Below are 18,765 nucleotides of genomic sequence, written 5' to 3'. Positions count from 1 at the left end.
GACACCTGGGGCTTTCAGATAGTCATTTTGGAAGTAGAGAAGATCATCTTAGTAGTGAAAATAGGTCAAATTAGCACTGTAGTAAGGCCTCTTTTTGAAGTAAGATTGCCAAGATAAAGATTGTGTGAAAGGATTTTTTTTTTTTAACTGTTCATATTGCTTTGCTTTGTATGGTATTAATGTTAAGGAAACATGTAAAATATCTTTCTTTTTTCTGTTCTGTCAACTAGGTAACAAATACATATAAACTTGTTTTAAACACTGCTGGGAATCTCTTTCACAGCTAGAAATAATTTTGCTAGTGTTTTCTTATTTAGGTGGTTTAATCACAACATTTATTTATTTCTTGAAGAGCCTCCGTTAGTCTCTTAAATGGTAAGAAGTGGGAAGGCTACCTGGAGGCTTTTGACTTAGTACAGAAAAGGTGCTGCTGCTTCTCTGCATGTGCATGATAGCCAACAAGACTGGAAAGTACCTCTCTTATAGTGGCAGCATAATACAGAACCTTGGCTTGTGTACAGTAAATTAGGGACTTTGTGATTTATTTGTATTGTATGTAGAGAACTGATACAGACAACTGCTAAGTGGGGCTGTTGTACCACAGAATCAACTCATCCATGTCCATTAAAAATTGCCTCACTGTGTGTATGTACATACACATAGATACGCTTTGTAAATCCTATGGTGTCCTAAACTATTTCACACTGTGAGGAAATGCTCTGCAAGTCATCTGTTTTTGAGGTCAGTTGTACATGTACCTGTAGAACAAACAGAATGAAGAAAAAGAAAGAAAAAAAATCTTGTTTTGACCAAGTTTGTGCTTATTGCAGATTTTTTTGTTTGGATTTTGCTTGTTTTTTGCTTGACAACTGTGTTACATCCTTGCTCACTGAATGGACCGGGTAAATTTTCAATGAAAACAAATTAAGCGCCAATAGGCTAAATTCCCTAACTTAAAGGGATGTATAGTCACCTGTGATTTTCTAAAATGACATTAGAAAGCTATAAACAGACCAAACAGTGAGTGCCAAAAAATTGGACATAAATATGTTATACTGCCTCATTATTTGTATATTAAAAAAATAGCATCTAAGACTCGTTTGAATTTCTAATATATGACATTTTGTGAAGTTTTTGAAGAAATTAGCATGTGACTTGCTTGCTAGCGTCTCCTCATTCAGTAGTCAATATATTACCACAAAATCACTGGTATGGGTGGCTCTCTGGGAGTATGAAATTTGTTATACTTTTTCTTTCTAATATAATGTTCTTCTGTTTTCAGGTTCATATAACGCTAGGGACCAAAGAAGCATAACTCACATTTCCATGGTGCTGGGACCAGTCTGTTGAGAGAAGATTCTAAAGTAACTTTTTAACTAACATCGTGTGTGTCCTGAGACTGTTTTGAGAGAAGAGCTCAAGAGAGGAAAAATTTTCGCATCAGAACCATTACAAATAAATATATTTAAAGAACTTGCTACCTGGGGATACTTTTATAAGATTGAGTCCTGGTTCTCATCTGTGCTCACACTTCAGACCGTAAACAATGAGTGAATTCTGGTTGTGTTTCAACTGCTGTATTGCAGAACAGCCTCAGCCTGTAAGTATGAATATTAGCACTGCTTTCTGTATAATCAACTTTGTTGTGCAGATTTTGTGGTTTTGTTATGCTATTTTTAAGCTTAATGTAATTTAACCAAGCTTATTGAGAGTTGAAATGTTAACTACTGGCTTAGTGAGGACAGAAGAAAGATTGTTCTAGATGGATGTTGCACATTTACTTTCCCTGTCCTTAATCTCAGATTTGTCCAAAGACTTTGAAATGGAAGCTCGTATATCTTTGAATTCAGTAGAGGGGGAAAAGGGAGAGAAACATGTAGATAACCTAACCTGTCACTGCCACAGAGTTGCTGGAAATCTGGACATCAAGACTAAATGTCCCCAGCCTGTCTTGAGGTGTGGCTGGACAATGGTGAAAGAGGTTTCCTTAGGAAAAGCAGGGTGAAATCCAGTCCTTTTAAACATTAACTGAAGTCAGGATTTAAGCCTTAGTTGCTTTGTTAATTTTTAGATGAGATCTCTGAAGGGTGAAGGACTCATACTGCAGGTTGCTTTTTCAAGAATTTGAAATGACTGTTTTGTGAAATGGTACATCATGAACAATTTGTTAGAATTTATAAAAGTATATGTAAGGGGGAAAGATAGAAATATTCTTGCGTTTCTTTGGAATGTACCTTGTGTCTAGTGCTGCTGGAGAAAGTTTGCCTGCTCTAAGATGGAATTAACCAAGACTGTGGTTAGTACTTAAAGAAAAAAGCATTGCATTTTGTGACATCCAGGTCAAGTTAAATGAATTTATAGAAAGGACAGCCATCTTGCAAATATAGCTACTGTAGCTGCATAACAGCGGTACTAGGGAATGTGAGTGGAGCAAACTCACATTCATACACCCAGATAATCTTTAGGGATTTTTAAAAAAAATCTAACATCTGATGTCTTCAGAAAAAGTGGGTAGGAATTGGCATTTCTCAGTGCTTGAGTGCCAGGCTGGTCCATAAGTGCCAATGCAAATATTAGAAATTTGACCATTAACATTTCTAACCAATGAATGCAACATTATCACAGTCTTAGTGCTGTAGGATTGTAGGAGATGAGATCTCAAATGCCAGCACAGCCAGGAAGTCCCTTGAAACACATCCATATGTAGCGAAGGCTGTTTGCATAGTTTTTGGATTGTATGTTTCAATTAAAAATTAGAACTTCTGAAAATCTGAGATGTAAAATGGCATATTCTGTGTGCTTACAAAAATCTCCTGCCTTGCTCCTTATTAAAATCTTGATTCAAGCTTTTTGAATCAGTTAAGCTGTTGCCCAGAAAAATACATGGCATGTTAATGCAGCATGTAGTGATCTGTAGGTCATTACTCATGGAAACGGTGGAGAAGTATTCTAAAAGTGGAAAAAAGGGAAAGAACCCATTTTTGTACATTTTTGTTAGGCTGGTGTGCATTTGCTTAGAAAATTAAAGCCATCCTTTTTATCTAAATTACAAACGGCACTTTGCTGAGCTTGTGCTTGGAATCAGCCTTTCAGATGTTCATAGAATCATCATAGAATCATAAAATGGCCTGGGTTGAAAAGGTTGAAGAGGGTCATCTAGTTTCAACCCCTCTGCTGTAGGCAGGGTCGCCAACCACCAGACCAGGCTATCCAGAGACTCATCCAGATTGGCCCTGAATGCCTCCAGGGATGGCACATCCACAATCTCCTTGGACAACCTGTTCCAGTACATCACCACTGTGTATCTGTCAGTGTAATCCAGTCCCGTTTCTCAGGAGAAATGCACTGTGTAGCCAATTCAGTTTTTTTGATGTACCTTCTTTCATTGTGCCTTCTACACCTCAGCTTTTTCACAGCCCAATGAACAATGTTCCAGCTTTCACTTTCATGTTCAGCCATAAAGTGTGCTCCTTCCGGGAAGGCCTCGTCTCATCTTGCAGAAACTTTAAAAGCAACCAGCATCTCAGAATAAACACCCTGAAAGCAGGATGTTGCTTAATTTTCTACTTTCACTGCTCAAAGCTTAAAATGTTCCTTTTGCTCTTAGATTTATCTTCTCTGAAATGTGATTTTTTTTCTCATAATCTTTGTCAGGTGCTGCTATCTGTGATATCTTGTGGATATCAACATAAGTTTAAAGCCACTTGTCTGGTGGGAAAAGAAAACATATTTGAGTAACTGTATGTGTTTCTGAGATATTCATGACTTCCTCTGAACTGCAGGGTTTTCTTTCTCTCTTTAATGTCAGGGTGCAAGAACAGACTGTTGCTTCATTCTAGCAAAATGGTGGCTTATCATATCAGGTATCTTCAGTACAAGATCTCTGGTTTTTTTTCATCTGCAGTGCACTTAAAATGAAAAATTGCATAGAGGCACTGAGACATAAGTCAGTTTTGCAGAAAGCTGTTTGGTTCAGACTGCTCACTAGAACATCTTCGAGGTCACTTTGATTGCTCTCCAGACCTTCCAGAGTTACATACTCGTGCTTTCAAGTGTTTTTTCATGGTTTTGAACCATGCCTTTGCAATTAGATCCGAATACTATGGTTAGGAAAACATGTTACTTACCTAATTTCACTGGTATTATCCCTTTAATAGCATAACCCATCAACCACATCATGCCCAGTCGTAAGCTCTGCAGCATGAAAGCATTCCCTGACATAGAGAGCCACGCCGCCACCCCTCCTTCCAAGCCTATCCTTCCTGAAGAGTTTGTAGCCATCCATTGCAGCACTCCAGTCATGGGAGCAATCCCACCATGTTTCTGTAATGGCAACTAGGTCATAGTTTGCCTGCTGCACAATGGCTTCCAGCTCTTCTTGTTTGTTGCCCATGCTGCGTGCATTGGTATAGGCGCACTTCAGCCAAGCCCCTCGCCTTGCTCCTAATCCCAATACCACTTCCTCAGGCTTATCCCTAGAAGACCTGGCTTTACTCCCCTCCCCCTTCATAGAGTCATCCTCCTCCGTCACAAAGGCACAAGAGCATGGGTTCTTACAAGCACATCTCTCTCTTGCAAGTTTCTAAGTATCTTAAGTGTGAGACTCAAAGGGACATGGCCAACCACTTTTCAGTGGTTTGTGAGGACAGGACAGTGGTAAATAGCTATAAACGTGAGCATAGGAAGTTCCTCACCAATACGTGAAGGAACTGCCTCAGGGTGAGGGTGATGGAGCACTGGAGCAGGGTGCTCAGGGAGGTTGTGGAGTCTCCTCCATCTCTGCCTTGAAAGTATCCAGGGACGAGGCATCAATCACATCACTGGGCAACTTGTTCCAGTGCCTCACCACCTTCACCATAAAATACTTATATCTAACCTAAATCTACCCTCTCTGAGCTTGAAACTGTTTTCCCTTCTTCTGTCACTGGAGACCCTTCAGTGACATCGTAGAAGGCCGCTGGATTAGTCAAGCAGGATTTGCCCTTTGTGAAGCCATACTGACTTTTCCATATGACCTTTTGCCTTCCATGTGTCTTAGGAGAGCTTCCAGGGTGATCTGTCCCATGATCTTTCCCCGCACAGAGGTGAGACTGACAGGTTAATAGTTCCCCTGGGCATCCTTTTTACTGTTTTTAGCAATGGGTATGATGTTACCTTTTTTCCAGTCACCGGGGATTTCACCTGATTGTCATGACTTTTCAAGTACCATTGAGAGTGTCTTGGCAACTACATCAGCCAGTCAGCTTAGGACTCTGAGGTGATGCTGATCTGTTGAAGAAATAGCTATGGACACTTTTTTTTTTCCTCTATTCTATACGTAGTTGAAATTTAATCTCTTGCGCTCTAACCAGCAGTTTTAGAGGTGTTTTTTTTTTGTGTGTGTGTTGGTTTTTGGGTGTGTTGGTTTTTTGTTGTTTTTTTGGGGGGGTGCAGGTGGGGGGCTTAAGAAAAGTAGCACTCTCTGATTGCATTAGCATTCTCACACTCCCATAAATGCACTTTATAGGTTTTGTAAGCTGATCTTGCATTTTCCATTAACAAGTGCTTCTTTGCAAATATCACATGGGCTATCACTTCATCCACTGCTGTGTTTCATTAAATTCTACCAGATCTCCACTACCAGCTACACTGCTTGCTAGGCGCTTAGTAAGCCTTCTGTCTTGAAGATTTTTGTAGAACATTTTTCTGTTTTCTTACCTAGGCTGAGCTCATTGCCTACACCTGGAGTCTGTTAGTTTCCTCCTCTGGTTTGTTTCTGTCCTGTCCTTTTTCATCTTGCAGAGTCAGAGAAGTCCTTGGTCACAACCTGGTGCCCTCTCTCCATGTTTGTGCTACCACTCAGTACGTTTAAGCTCTTAATATTCTTTTGACCTTGCATTGAAATTATTGCCCTGTTATAAAGGAATAAACTGTGCTCAACTGTCTAGCTCTGAACTTCCTTCTCCAGTTAATTAGTTCCTTCTTTGTTGCTTGCCTCCTGTTTAGAGATTTTCACATTTTGTTAAATATTTTTATGGGTTTTTTTGCACACTGTGCCACAAATGTTGAAAGTAATTTAGAAAGTGACATTTCCTTAATGTCTCTTTTTATATATGAAACAGAATTGACAAGCCTACAGTGAGGAAGCACAACATAACATAAAAGAAGAAAAAAATAATTTGTTTTCACATCGATCTATCTTGTGTTATCTCTGGTTGAATGACAGTTACAGTTTAGAGGTCAAAAATGAAAGTTGGGCAGCTGTGAGAACTGGGTTTTTATGCAAATGATTTTAAACTTGATTGTAAAAGAATTTAACTTTTGGTGCTCGGGGCTCTAAAAATAGGAAAACAGGAAGAACACCATCTGGAGTGTAAAAGGTTCCCTATGAACATCAGGAAGCACTTCTGCGATGTGTGGGTGACCAAACACATGCAGAGGTTGTGCAGAGAAGCGGTAGGATCACAGAAGGATGGGTTAGAAGGCATCTTCTGAGATCATTCAGTCCAATCCCCCTTGCTAAAGCAGTTTCCCTAGAGTGAGTTGTGCAGGAGAGCATCCAGGCAGGTTCTCAGTATCTCCAGAGGAGGAGATATCTGCACAGCCTCTCTGGACAGCCTGTTCCAGTAGAGTCTCCCTTCTTAGAAGCAGTTGGAAACTGCCTAGATACTGTTGTGGGCAGCCTGCTGTGGGTGTCCCTGCTTGAGCAGGGATTAAACCTGTTGACCTCCAACAGTTCCTTCCCACCTCAAACTTTGTGTACCTCTGTGGAGGCTGAATTGGGCCATTAAGGCATTCTGGATGTTCCTGCATTAACATTTTTGAAAAGTACACTGTTCAGGAAACCTAGCCGTGATTTTTTTTTTTTATTATTTTTTAATTTTATTATTTCTCCCAATTGTGATAAAGTTAAAAAAAAAATAAAAATCATTAGAAGTAGAGCAAGTTAACATGATTGAAAAGAGGTAGAAAAAACTAGATAGACTAACTAGCTATCCCATTATAATTCTCGCCAATTTGAGCACAGTAAGTATAATTAAACTTTCAGTACACATAGTAGATGCAGAATTAATCAGATGTTTGCTGCTGGAGAACCACTAGGTTTTGTACTGCCATGCTCTGCAAGTTCAGATTCTGAGTCAAAATTGCCAAAATGTTTAGGATCCCCTATTCATAAAGTCTGATCAGCTTCCCATATTCAGGAAGCCTGTGGAATATTTCTAATGTAAAAGGTGAGAGCTCTACAGAGACCTCACTTTTCAAAGTTGTCATGTTGAATTATGTACTGAGCTACCAGTTTCAGATGTTTGAGATTCCTTCTTTTTACTCTTCAGTGGTGTTGTAGAGCTAGCCTGAAGGAACACCTTTTAAAAGGGGTCAGAGTCCAATAAGCAGCAAAATACTTAGCTTTTTTTTCTTGAATCAGATATGTTTGTACTGATTTTAGCCTGGTTGGGCTGCTTTAGATTTTTTTCTTTTAAATTTAAATTAACCTCTGCACAGTCTTGGAATATGTGTTATGTTGTTTGAGTATAAAAATGTATATAAAGAAAGCAAAAAGGAAAGGCATCATTCTGCCATTGTAATTAACTGAATATTTTATGGTCCTTAATTATGAATAAAGCTGTGACATTTTTAGGAGCAGTGAGCGTTAGCTCAGAGCCTGAAATATTTATACCTCCACAGACTCCACATAGAAGTATGCTTTGTATTAATGAACAGAGAGGTCAGTTGTTGCCTTGCAACTAAATGTTCAGCCTTTTACCTTTGACTGTTTATGATATGAAAGGGAGCACAGAGAGTAGAAATTGCTTCAGCTGGTACCTTAACATATTTTTACTGCAGCTTCCCTGCAATGGACCTGACGTGCTTCATTAGAGTTGATTCTTAAGACCAATATGCAACTCGTGAAATATAACTCACAAAAAATGCATTTTTATTGGCTGTTTAAAATATAAATATTTCCATGTAAGCTTGCATTTTTAATTCCTAACATTACCACAATCATGAAAGTTTTCCCCTTGCAGACTGTTCCTGAAGCCTTCTGCAGTTCCTGTCATGACTCTTGTTTATATCAGCCATGCACAGTATCAAAGTTCTCACTTAATTGTATTATAGCTGTTCTTCATGTGTACCCAGAGTTTTATAAGGTGCTCCTTAGGCCAGAGACTTTAACACGTACCTACTTGCAATGATTTTTCTCACTTACAACATCAGGGTTGCTTGGCTTGTTGCTCTGAACTGCTCACTTGCATAGTTCAGAACTGAGATCCTGCCACTGAGTGAGAATGGAAGTTGGGCAGAAGAGGTGGAGTTGTGAAGTATCTCAGATACTGTGGTCTCATCAGTCTCTCAGCTCAAACTCTGAGAGCATTTCCAACAAGCCATGAATGTGATGGCAGCTGAGCTGAGGTGAATGCTCTGGAAGTTGGCATCAGGGTCCCTCCCGGGCTCAGACTGCTTTAAGCACTGAGAGCCTGGAGGATATTTCTGATCTCAAACTGTTTTCTGGCAGCTGAGGTTGACTCAGTGGGGAGGCACAAGGCCAATTGCTTTGGGGAACTGTATGCATGGTAGTTAATCAGTAGCTTCCAATTCTCTCCTCTTAAATGGGGAGAGAAGACTAAAACTGTCAGGGAACATAAGACATGGAGGTTAGTAGAGAGAAATGAATTGGAAGAGAATAAAATGGAGGGACAGACTTCAAAAGGATTGGCAAGTAGATAATCAGGAGATTACATCAGAATTATTACAGCTGTAGACATCATCTTTTTGAAAATCCTGGAGTGACATAAGCTCTAATTATTAATTTTTACCTCATTATGTATATTTGCATATATCTTGCCTTTTGGGGTGCTTTATCAGTTTTGTGAACTGAAAAGCTGATGTTCTCAGAAATGAAACTCCCTACAGAAAGAACACTTGTTGAAATTCAACTGGGAACCACAGTTGCATGTCAGTGGAGTGTGTTATTTATAAAAAGAAGTTAGTTTTTATGGTTCATAACATTCCTGTAAACTTAGCGAGCTTCCAAGACAAATCAATTCCAGGTAAATTTCTTGAAAGATATAAATGACTAAATGCAAGATTAATAAAGGGCATGTTATTAAACTCTGCTTGGACATATTTTAAAAATAGTTTGTGGGAAGCCAGCAACATAAAAATACTCTAATGCCTAGGCACTAGGGTGTCAATTACATAGTAGATTAGTTTTAAAATGGGACAGTGAGCCCAAGTAGACATATATTCTGAATAAATCCATTAGAATATGCCACTACATGCACTTGTGTACATATATGTAGCATGCTTATGGTTATAGTTGTACTTAGCTGGGCTTTGGTGAGTTTATGAAAAGGATACCAGAACAATGTTCTAATTATTGTTCTAATGCCAGAACAATAAGATGTGTGCTGATCTACATAAAGGAAGCAACAGTGCCACTTATTCTTCATGGGAAAGTAATTTTTCATGGGAAAGTATCAGGTGCATGTTTTCTTTTTGTAATAACAGAATTAAGCTTTGAAAATGAAATAACTTGTGAACTTGTAATGCAAAGGAAAAGAAGTCTATGTACAGAAGAAAATAAGGAAATGAAACTTATATGAGAAAGAAGATTTTGGGGTGCTGATTATTGCTTTTCAACATCATATTTTAAATCTCTTGAAGGCATCTAAGCTCATTATGCCATGTGGATATTACATTTCCTGTAAATTAGAAATTAAAGTAAAACATTACACAACCAATGCTAGGCTGTTATCAATAGTGAGTCTGAGGATCATCATGACTCTTTAAAGGTAGCAAAGCTTAAATGCTATGGCAAACATTAATTCTCACTAGATTTTAAAATGGATTATGTTAATTATAAATCTTGTTTTATTGACTTCATTTGATGTTCATTTCAGACAACTTTTCATATCTAAAGAGCTTATTTGAAATAGTATCTGAAGTATGTAATGCTTATATGAAAGAACTGCTTTGCAGCATTTGCCATAATATTTTACAAATACAAATGTGAGGAGTATTGTCTTCTGAAGACAACGAAATGGTATACTATTTATATGAGGTTTCATTTTACCAAAATGACATTCTGTAATTTTTTTAAAATCTTACTCTGAATTAACTCCACTGTAAATAAGTATTTCTATTTAGTCAATTCAAAATGAAGGTCATAGCTTGATCTGAACTATCTTACGTTAGGATGATAGTAAAAGTGTTTAAGTTATTACCTTCAGTTGCATAATAACTTATGTAATTTTATGCTCCAAAATACATCAGTTCACATTATTCCTCAGTTAAAATGAAAGAAAAATGATAAATGGAATGAGGGGGGTTGGTTTGATTTTGGTGTCCTTGTAGTTTTTTTAATGGAAGACAAAAGCTTCTCCTTCAAGCATAGTCTGAAATACAACTCGAAAGCTTGTTTTTACTGTACAGTGGCTTGTTGCTTAATAAAATACACATGTAATCAAATTTTACAAAGAAACACTTTTGAAAATAGGTAAAACTTTCAGCTGCCAGGTCTGGAAACTCAGTCAGAGTTCTGAATCAGTCTGAGTACTTTTCTCACACTGGCACAGTTAAGTTTTCTGCAAGTAATCCCTTTGCTTCAGCTCATTGGAATTTAGTAAATAATTTGGTCATGCCCAAGAAGGAATAGAATTCATCTTAGGCTCTTAGCTATTTTGGCCCTGCAGGCATTGCAAGGGCAGATACTGTTTTTATAACCTAACTCAGCTGGCACATTTATGTTTGCAGTGTGTAAGACTAGAAATGCTGCAGGATGCACTAAATGTGGTGCAGTTCTGTGCTGTAATTGTTCCCCAGCCATACCCAAGTTTTATTTTGTGCTTATGCAGGTTTGCTTAAGGGATTACAAGTAAACATGTCCTGTAACTATACAGTCTCAGAATACAGGATAGTGGTCTGAAGATGAAGCCTGAGAAACAAAATTGGGAAAGGCAGAAAAGTTTGGATTCTTCAGTTTTTTTTCTTAAATGATTCCAAAGAAGGAATATTGAGAGCTTTGAAAATAATGCATGTCTCTTCATTTTTTGACTTTTTTTTTTTCATTATTTCAGGTGGGATAACCATTTAGGTGTTTACTCCAAGTACTTTAAAAATTACTTGGATTTCCCATGTGATATGTTAAATTGGCACGTAAAGAATAAGACATGGTTGTTTAAAATTGTCTAAAATTATGTCACAGAGCTAGGGTAATTTTTGAGACCATGATTTCTGGTTTTGCATAAAAGCATCTTGCACATACACTAACGATATATATTGTTTTTATAAAGATAAGCATTTTAAATTCCTGAAAAACTACATATGCTCCCTTTTTACAGCAGGGATTTTAACATGTCTTTTACAAATGATTTAGGACTAAGGACTGTGAGGGAATTTCCAGAATCTGTAAGTGGGACAATTTCTTAATACTGTTCCATCATCTTGTAGTTTATGCAGCCTTTGGGATCATTTACAAAGGTAACTTGTCAAACATTTGTTCTTTGCAGTAAGAGTTACCAGCATCACCTGGGTGAATTTCCTACCTGGATGTCTGTCCAATGATAAAGTTTACAGGTGTCTTTAGGGGACCAGAACAGACATAAAAATCACTCAAATAGAGTGAGTCTGGCAGTAAATTCTGACTAGTGAAAGTAGATAAGGCTGTCCTTAACAAACTTTGCACATCTTCTTGAGGAATAAGGAGCTACTGCTGCTACTTCTGATTACTTACATTTTTTTTGGAGGAGTAGAATTTGACAAGAAAGCTGGTAATATGGAACACTTTCTAACTTGGTGAAATGTAACTACTTGTACAGTCATACAGTCAGTAGGTAAACAGGTTAAACAGATGTTTCATATGAAAGACTACCATGATAGAAAGATAATCTATGATAAATGGAAAATGCTCACCAATGTTGAAGGTTTGCAGTAAACTCCACAAAGGAGCAATCTCCAGAGAAAGAGATCCTGCCTTAGTGGTGGTCAGCCCTTAAATGAAATCTGAGAGAGCTGGAGCCAAGCTCCACCCCTTCCAGTAGCACAGCTGAATTACCTTCACTTGTGCTTCCGCAGCTGACACATTGCTTATCTCAGGTGGTCATTCAGAGGTTTGGGGTGTGATCAGTAGTTTCCCATACAGTACTTAATGATTGTTTACACTGCGAGAGCTGTGGAATTGTGGTTTGCCTCATCTAGACTACAGAAAAGTGCCTGTACATGCTTAGTATTTTCCTTGTGATTTGAAGTTGGACAAGGCAGCAAGACCTCCTTAGCTTTGCTAGGGAAAGAACACTCGTTGAAAGGACGTCATTTGTGTGACGTGGGTAGAAACACTGGAAATACTCCCTCACAAAGGCTTTTTTCTTCATTCTCCCCCTTTCAGGCACACAGATCTGCCATGGCACACCATTCTGCTGTTCCTGTTATTACATCCCCAAACAACTGAACAAATACCCTTTCATTTTCCTTGGAATTTTGGCACTCTTTGAGTGAGAAGGCACCTTTGGGTGCTAATTTTCATGTTACAGTTCAGTATCAGGTACTGTTTTGCATGTTGAAAGGTGCACAGAACGCTGTTTCAAATCTGAGTGCAGCTGTGGATTTAAATACTTAATAAGAATTACTGGCACAGTAGTCTTGCAAAGTGTTTTGTGTGTGGGTTTAGCATCTAAGCAGTCCTAAAATACCTACCAGACCATTTTATGCTGAATTGCCTTGGATGCTTTTTTATTGCCTTTATTTTGTGTTTAATACCATCATTTTCACATGCATCAGTGGGATCAGCTTTCAAACGCACAACTATTTTTCACTGTATGGATAGAATGTGCGAGGCTATTTCTGCTTTGTGTAAGTTGTAACTCCTTTTTGCTCTGCCTTTATAAGAACAACTGAAGACAGGCTATGTTCTAATGTGTTGTGGGATGTGCTTTTTCAGATGGTAATCTCATGTCCAGCTTCTCATCTGCCAGGACCCCCAAGTCCTTCTCCACAGGGCTGCTCTTGTGGAAATCTTCCCCCAGTCTGTATAAATACCTGGGATTGCCCTGGCCCAAGTGCAGCACCTTGCACTTGGCCTTGTTGAACCTCATTAGGTATTTATGGACTCACTTCTCCTGTCTGTCCAGACCCCTCTGAATGGCTTCCCTTCCCTCCAGTATGTCACCTGCACAGCTCAACTTGGTGTCATTTGCAAACTTGCTGAGGCTGCACTCTATTCCATCCTCTGTGTAATTGATAAAGATGTTAGAGATCTCTGGTCCCAAGGCTGAGCCTTGGATCCTGCACCACTTGTGGCTATCCTCCACCCAAACACTGAATCAGTGATCACAGCCCTTTGGCTGCAACCAGCCAACTAATTTTTAATCCCATGAACAGACCATCTTTCAGCTACATGTGTCTGCAGTTTAGAGAGAAGGATGGTGAGGGACCATGTCAAAGGCTTTGCAAAAATCCAGGTAGATGACATCCATCGTCCTTCCCCTGTCCACTGTTGCCATCACTTCTTCATAGAAGACCACCAGATTGGTCAGGCAAGATCTGCCCTTGGTGAAGCCATGCTGGCTGTCTTGAATCACCTCCTTGTCTTGCATGTGCCTTGACATGATAACCAGGAGCTCCATGATCTGCTCCATGATCTTTCCCAGTCACAGAGGTGCGCTCACCGGCCTGTAGTTCCTCGGGTCTTCCTTTGTCGCTTTCTTAAAAATGGGAGTAATGTTTCCCTTTTTCCTGTCACTAGGAATTTCATTGGAGAGCCATGATGTTTCAAATATGATGGGGAACGGCTTGGCAACCACATGTGTTTCAGAACCCTGGGATGCATATCATCTGGCCCCAAGGTCCCTTTTGCTATTCTACTCTCCAACAAGCCAATTCCCAACCTGGGCAAGTACACTTGCCCTTGTTGTGTTGTGTTTCATTACATTTCTCCCCACTCAACTCTCCAGCCTATCTAGATCTCTCTGGATAGCAACACAACCTTCTGGCATGTCAGCCACTCCTCCCAGTTTTGTGTAGTGAGCAAACTTGCTGACTGTGTTCTCTGTTCCCTCATCTGAGTCATTGATGAATATATTGAATAGCACCCATTCCTGAGGGACTCCACTAGACACAGGCCTCCAACTACTCTCCGACCCATTGACCACAACTCCCTGTCTTCTTCCATCCAGCTAGTTCACAGTCCACCCTCACTATCCACTATCCCATCTAGACTGCAGTTCCTTGGTTTAGCTGCAAGGCTGCTGTGGGAGATGGTGTCAAATGCTTTACTGAAATCAAGATAGACCACATTCACCGGTTGGATCATCTGTCCACCTGGTTATTTCTTCATAAAAAGCTATCAGGTTGGTCAAGCATGATTTCTTTTGTGAAGCCATGCTGACTGCCTCTGATGAATCTCTTATCCTTGATATGCCTAGTGACGGCACCAAGGATAAGCTGTTCCATCTTTCCAGGGATGGAGGTGAGGCTGACTGATCTATGGTCACCAGGGTCTTCCTTCTTGCCCTTTTTGAAGACTGGGGTGGCATTTGCTTTCCTCCAGTCCTCAGGCACCTCTCTCATTCCCCATGACTTACCAAAGATGATGGAAAGTGGCCTAGCAGTGACTTCCACCAGCTCCCTCAGCACCCATAAGACCTATTACTAAACAAAACGTCAGTGCTGTAACACCAGAAAATCCAACTTCTTCTCATAATGGAATTACCAGGAGTCATGTGCAGAAGCATTCTGAGAATATCATGTATCCTATTTTGTTGTTAATAGTTAAAGGTAGATCAGAATGTGCTGTGAACGAGTGCTGCTTGGTAGCATAAACTGCAGCGTTGTTTAGAGTTGTTATCTTCAGAAATGCAGGTGTTCTAACTAGCTGTTCTAGTTAGTGTTAGACAGTGTTTGGTTTTGCAATGTGAATGTGACTGAAAATCCAGTATCTGGTAGTGGCTGTTATCTGTTTATGTTAGTTTGTCTTAGCTCTTTTGCTTTCCTGTAGTGGAGTTTGGGACATACACGTAATTCTGATTTTGAGAATCAGAGTGGAATGTACATGGGAGTATTGAAAACTTATGTATAATTTGTGTAATGCATCATAGGGGACATAAGAAGTCTGCTTAAATTAGTCAGCTAGCTCTAGTTTTAAATCTTGGGGGACTTGCAAGCATGAAATTTAACTTACTGACAAAAGAATTTCAGTGTGCAGAATATTTAAGGACACTTGAATTTGTGTTTGTTGATGAAGGTGATACTCACTTGGCTGAACAGGAGGGGCTTTATGTAGCAAGTCCTCTTCATCCAGAGAACAGTAGCTCTCATCAGGCCAGATCACCTCTTAGGTATTTCCTGTGTTCTTTTTGGAAAAGGTCAGCAAGTAAAAAGAAAGAGCTTAACCTGTTATACATCTCAGTATGTTATTATCTGTGTTATGTTATCTATGTGTCTCTAGGATTTATTTTTTTTAAGATGCTATTAAATATTCCCAGAAATCCTGTATTGTGATGAATATTTATATCCTCTCTATGCCTCTCCTTTTTAACATTCTGATTTTGATCTCTGGGAAGAATAGCATATCTGTGTTTCAGCAAAGTCAGTTCCAGCCCATGTTACTGTTCTGTATTTTTTCTTTTTTTTCTCTTCATCCCCATCTGAACTTAGAGACTCGAAGAATAAACTTGGTGGGAAGAGACCTCTGAAATGCTGCCTGGTGCAAGCCTCCACTCAATGCAGGGTCAACCAGACCAGCTTTCTCAGGGCTGGTCTGGTTGGGTTCTGGAGATCTCTAAAAGTGGACATTTCTAATTTAGTCAGGATTTGGTATGCTGCAGCTTAAGGTTGTTGAATGTATTATTGTGTACCTCCAGACCTCTCTTCCCTTACTGTCTTTTAGGTAGTAGAAGACCAGTAAAGTCACAGGCAGGTGCCTCTTTGGAAGGCTGAACAAATGCACTCTTTAGTCTCTCTTTGTGTGCCCTATGCAGCAGTTCTGGATTCATTCCAAAAGCTTCAGTGTTAAAATTTGTTTCCAGCTGTGGATTGCTAATAAGCAGACATTCCAAGCAGTAGCTGAAATAGGGCGAGTTATAATGTTTGGCAGCTGCATGCAAAGCAGGTATTTTAAATGCTAAGATCTGATTTTATTGAGATAACCACGAGCCTGAATCACAGATTTGTTCCTTACATTATGCCCTGTTGTTCATTGGGCTGGTGATTGACCTGCTACTCTGCAATCAGACAGCACAGTCTATCTGAAGATCTTGTAGAAAAATGATTCCTATGTTAGAAATAGAATATTAGATGACTGTAGCTTTTTACTGATTACATTAAAGAGACATTGAAGTTGGTGGTAAAATGTGATGGCCAAATTCTGGGAAATATATATCATCTTAAAATTGTGCTCGTGGGTATTCTGGAAAGAAAAGTGATTGCTAACTATTCCATAGATACAGATCTTCTGTATGACTGAAAGTTGGTTTAAGCTTCTGGAATGGAACTAGTTCTTTAATTTTTCTTTAAAGTTGTACATAAAATCAAGCTGGAAGATTTGACCTACTCTGCTGTTTTAATTTGCCCCATACTTCTGTCTTATTCAAAATATAAACAGAACTGATAATTCATTCACTTACTCAAAGTAAGATTTGTTAGATTTTTGTCTCTCGAGGCAGTTAGATGCCAGATGATGTTGCCTAGATGCAGTGTGCTCTTGATATTAATTTTTTAGGTTCTGATTATAATTATTTAAGATATTTCAAACCCTCTCTCTTTTCAACCCTCTGTCTCAGTTTCATAGCTGGAGGAGTCAGACAGCATCCTGGCCTTTTGGAAAACTGCAGGAAAGCTGAGTGTGCTGGAGGCCTGCTGCTCATCTCTGCTTATAAATAACTTGCATGAAGACCCGTCCTGATTTCCTCTTGCTTCTATTCTATCAAAAATGTAGTTTGTAAGATATGGAAGCAGTCAAGGTGGAAGCAGTCTGCTAGAAAATGCCAGTGAAAGTGACTGAGAAAAATCTGCTGGTAATAGGAACAGCTATGGTGCTTACAGTGCCTCTTTAATTTCATCAGCCTAAGTATACTAGTAACAGGCTGAAGGAGTATTGGAATTAGCTGTGTATGATTGTGGGTTTGAAAAGCTGAAAGAAAGAAGGAAAGTGCTGTGGAATTGAGGGATGTTTGGAGCTGTGTATTCTTCACTTCTTCAAAAATAATGTGCTGGCTGTATAATGACTACACATCTGTTAATTTCATGGGACTACTTTCCTGTATATGCAGCTGCTAGAACTGAGATTGTATCAGCATTGCTGCTTTGAATGCTTTCGTTCTGTGTAGTTTTGTGTGTGTGTGTGGTTTTGTTATTTGTTGGTTTTTTTTAAGCACTGATCTCTAGTTTTCCTCATAATGGATTAAGAAAATATGGACAAATGAACCCTAAAGAATAGTGCAATAAATAAATAAATAAATGCAAAGGACACCCATGCATCTGCAGTCCTTTTTATATAGGATTTGATGAAAAATACTTTAAAGACCTTTATAGCCGATTTTAGCAATATTGGAAACTCAGGCACATCACTCAGGCCACAGCCTGTTTTGAGAAGCAGTGCCACCATACTGCTCTTAGGCGTGACCCTATTAGTTTTGTCAGGTTGCGCTGTGTTGTTTGTACTGGTGGATGCAGCTGTCCTGCACACATCAGACTTTATTTGGGAGCAAAACAGCGTGTATGTGGGAGAACAGAAAAACACCTCTTCACAGTACTTACTATTCTGAGAGATTACCTAGTTTCTCATCTTGTGAATGTGTATGTGTAGGATCTGCTGAGTGACACTGTATAGGGACTTTTGCTTTTGGTGTTGGTGTTCTCTTCAAAGCAGATGTACAGTGCAAGAAAGGTCAAAGAAGGAACAGAAAATGAAGGATGGTGTCTCTTTCACTTTCTCTTCTAACAGTCCAAACTCCCCATCTTTAAATGATTGACTTGCTTGTCTTTGATTAAATCCTTTTCTTAGTTTTATATCTCAGTTTTTGTCTTTGGCTAGTACTGCTTTTAGCAGTTCTGGATTACAAGGCCAGTGAACAGCTGCTTCAAAATATTTTGACATTGAAAACTTTAGTAAATCACTTTGTCCTTAGGGTGAATATTTGAAATGCATATCTAGATTGGTGTGGAAGAATCCAGAAAGCAAATAAGCAGATTGAAAGAGCTTGCTTTTTGCATTGGTTTAGCTAAAATTAACACTTCAGTGAATGGTAACAGAAGTTCTCAAAACAAAAATGAACAAACAAAAAAAGGTATTACCATTTGAGAGCTATTTGTGGGAGAAGGCCAAGCATGATAGACCTGACCCCCTGCCTTGTCGCTGTCCTGGTAGCCCCTCCATTCAGTATAGGATTTAGGTGCAGACTAAATCTTAGTCAAGAAAAATGATGCACTAGACAGATCGAGAGCTGTGTTTGTCATACATAGCATGAGAATGGCAGTAGTGGAGGCTGTACTGGGATTTATTTTAGTTCACTTTATTTTAGTAGAGTTTGAGATTTTGATTATTTTAGTATGGCAAGATGCATTATTTCTAAATCTGCTAATATGGCACACATTTAAACGTGGTTAGAATTATTATGATTCCATATGTTCTAATTACCCTCCCATTTCTTAAAAGCCAAGCTTGCAAAAAATTGTAGTGGAGACTAACTTGCTTCTTACTGTACTAGAGGATGCCATTGCAGACGCTGAGACGTGATAATAATGTTACTGGCATCTGCTTTAATGTGTAATGTTATGAACACCTTGATTTCC

The 18,765-nt window shown here is 39.1% G+C and overlaps 1 protein-coding gene across 4 annotated transcripts in view; it reads left to right on the top strand.

Annotated features, from left to right (window-relative positions):
• CDC42SE2 (CDC42 small effector 2) overlaps window positions 1-18,765 on the top strand; it is a 61,385-nt gene that overhangs the window by 33,763 nt on the left and 8,857 nt on the right. For all 4 annotated transcript variants that reach the window (XM_015849397.2, XM_015849396.2, XM_015849398.2 and 1 more), the window contains one exon: window positions 1,283-1,600. In XM_015849397.2, coding sequence (XP_015704883.1) covers window positions 1,547-1,600 — 54 coding nt within the window. In that variant the 5' untranslated portion in view covers window positions 1,283-1,546. The remainder of the gene's footprint in view (window positions 1-1,282; window positions 1,601-18,765) is intronic.

This window comes from Coturnix japonica, chromosome Z (genome assembly GCF_001577835.2).
Source record: "Coturnix japonica isolate 7356 chromosome Z, Coturnix japonica 2.1, whole genome shotgun sequence".
In the NCBI taxonomy this organism is placed as follows: Eukaryota; Metazoa; Chordata; class Aves; order Galliformes; family Phasianidae; genus Coturnix; species Coturnix japonica.
This window is presented reverse-complemented; position numbering and strand designations above follow the sequence as displayed.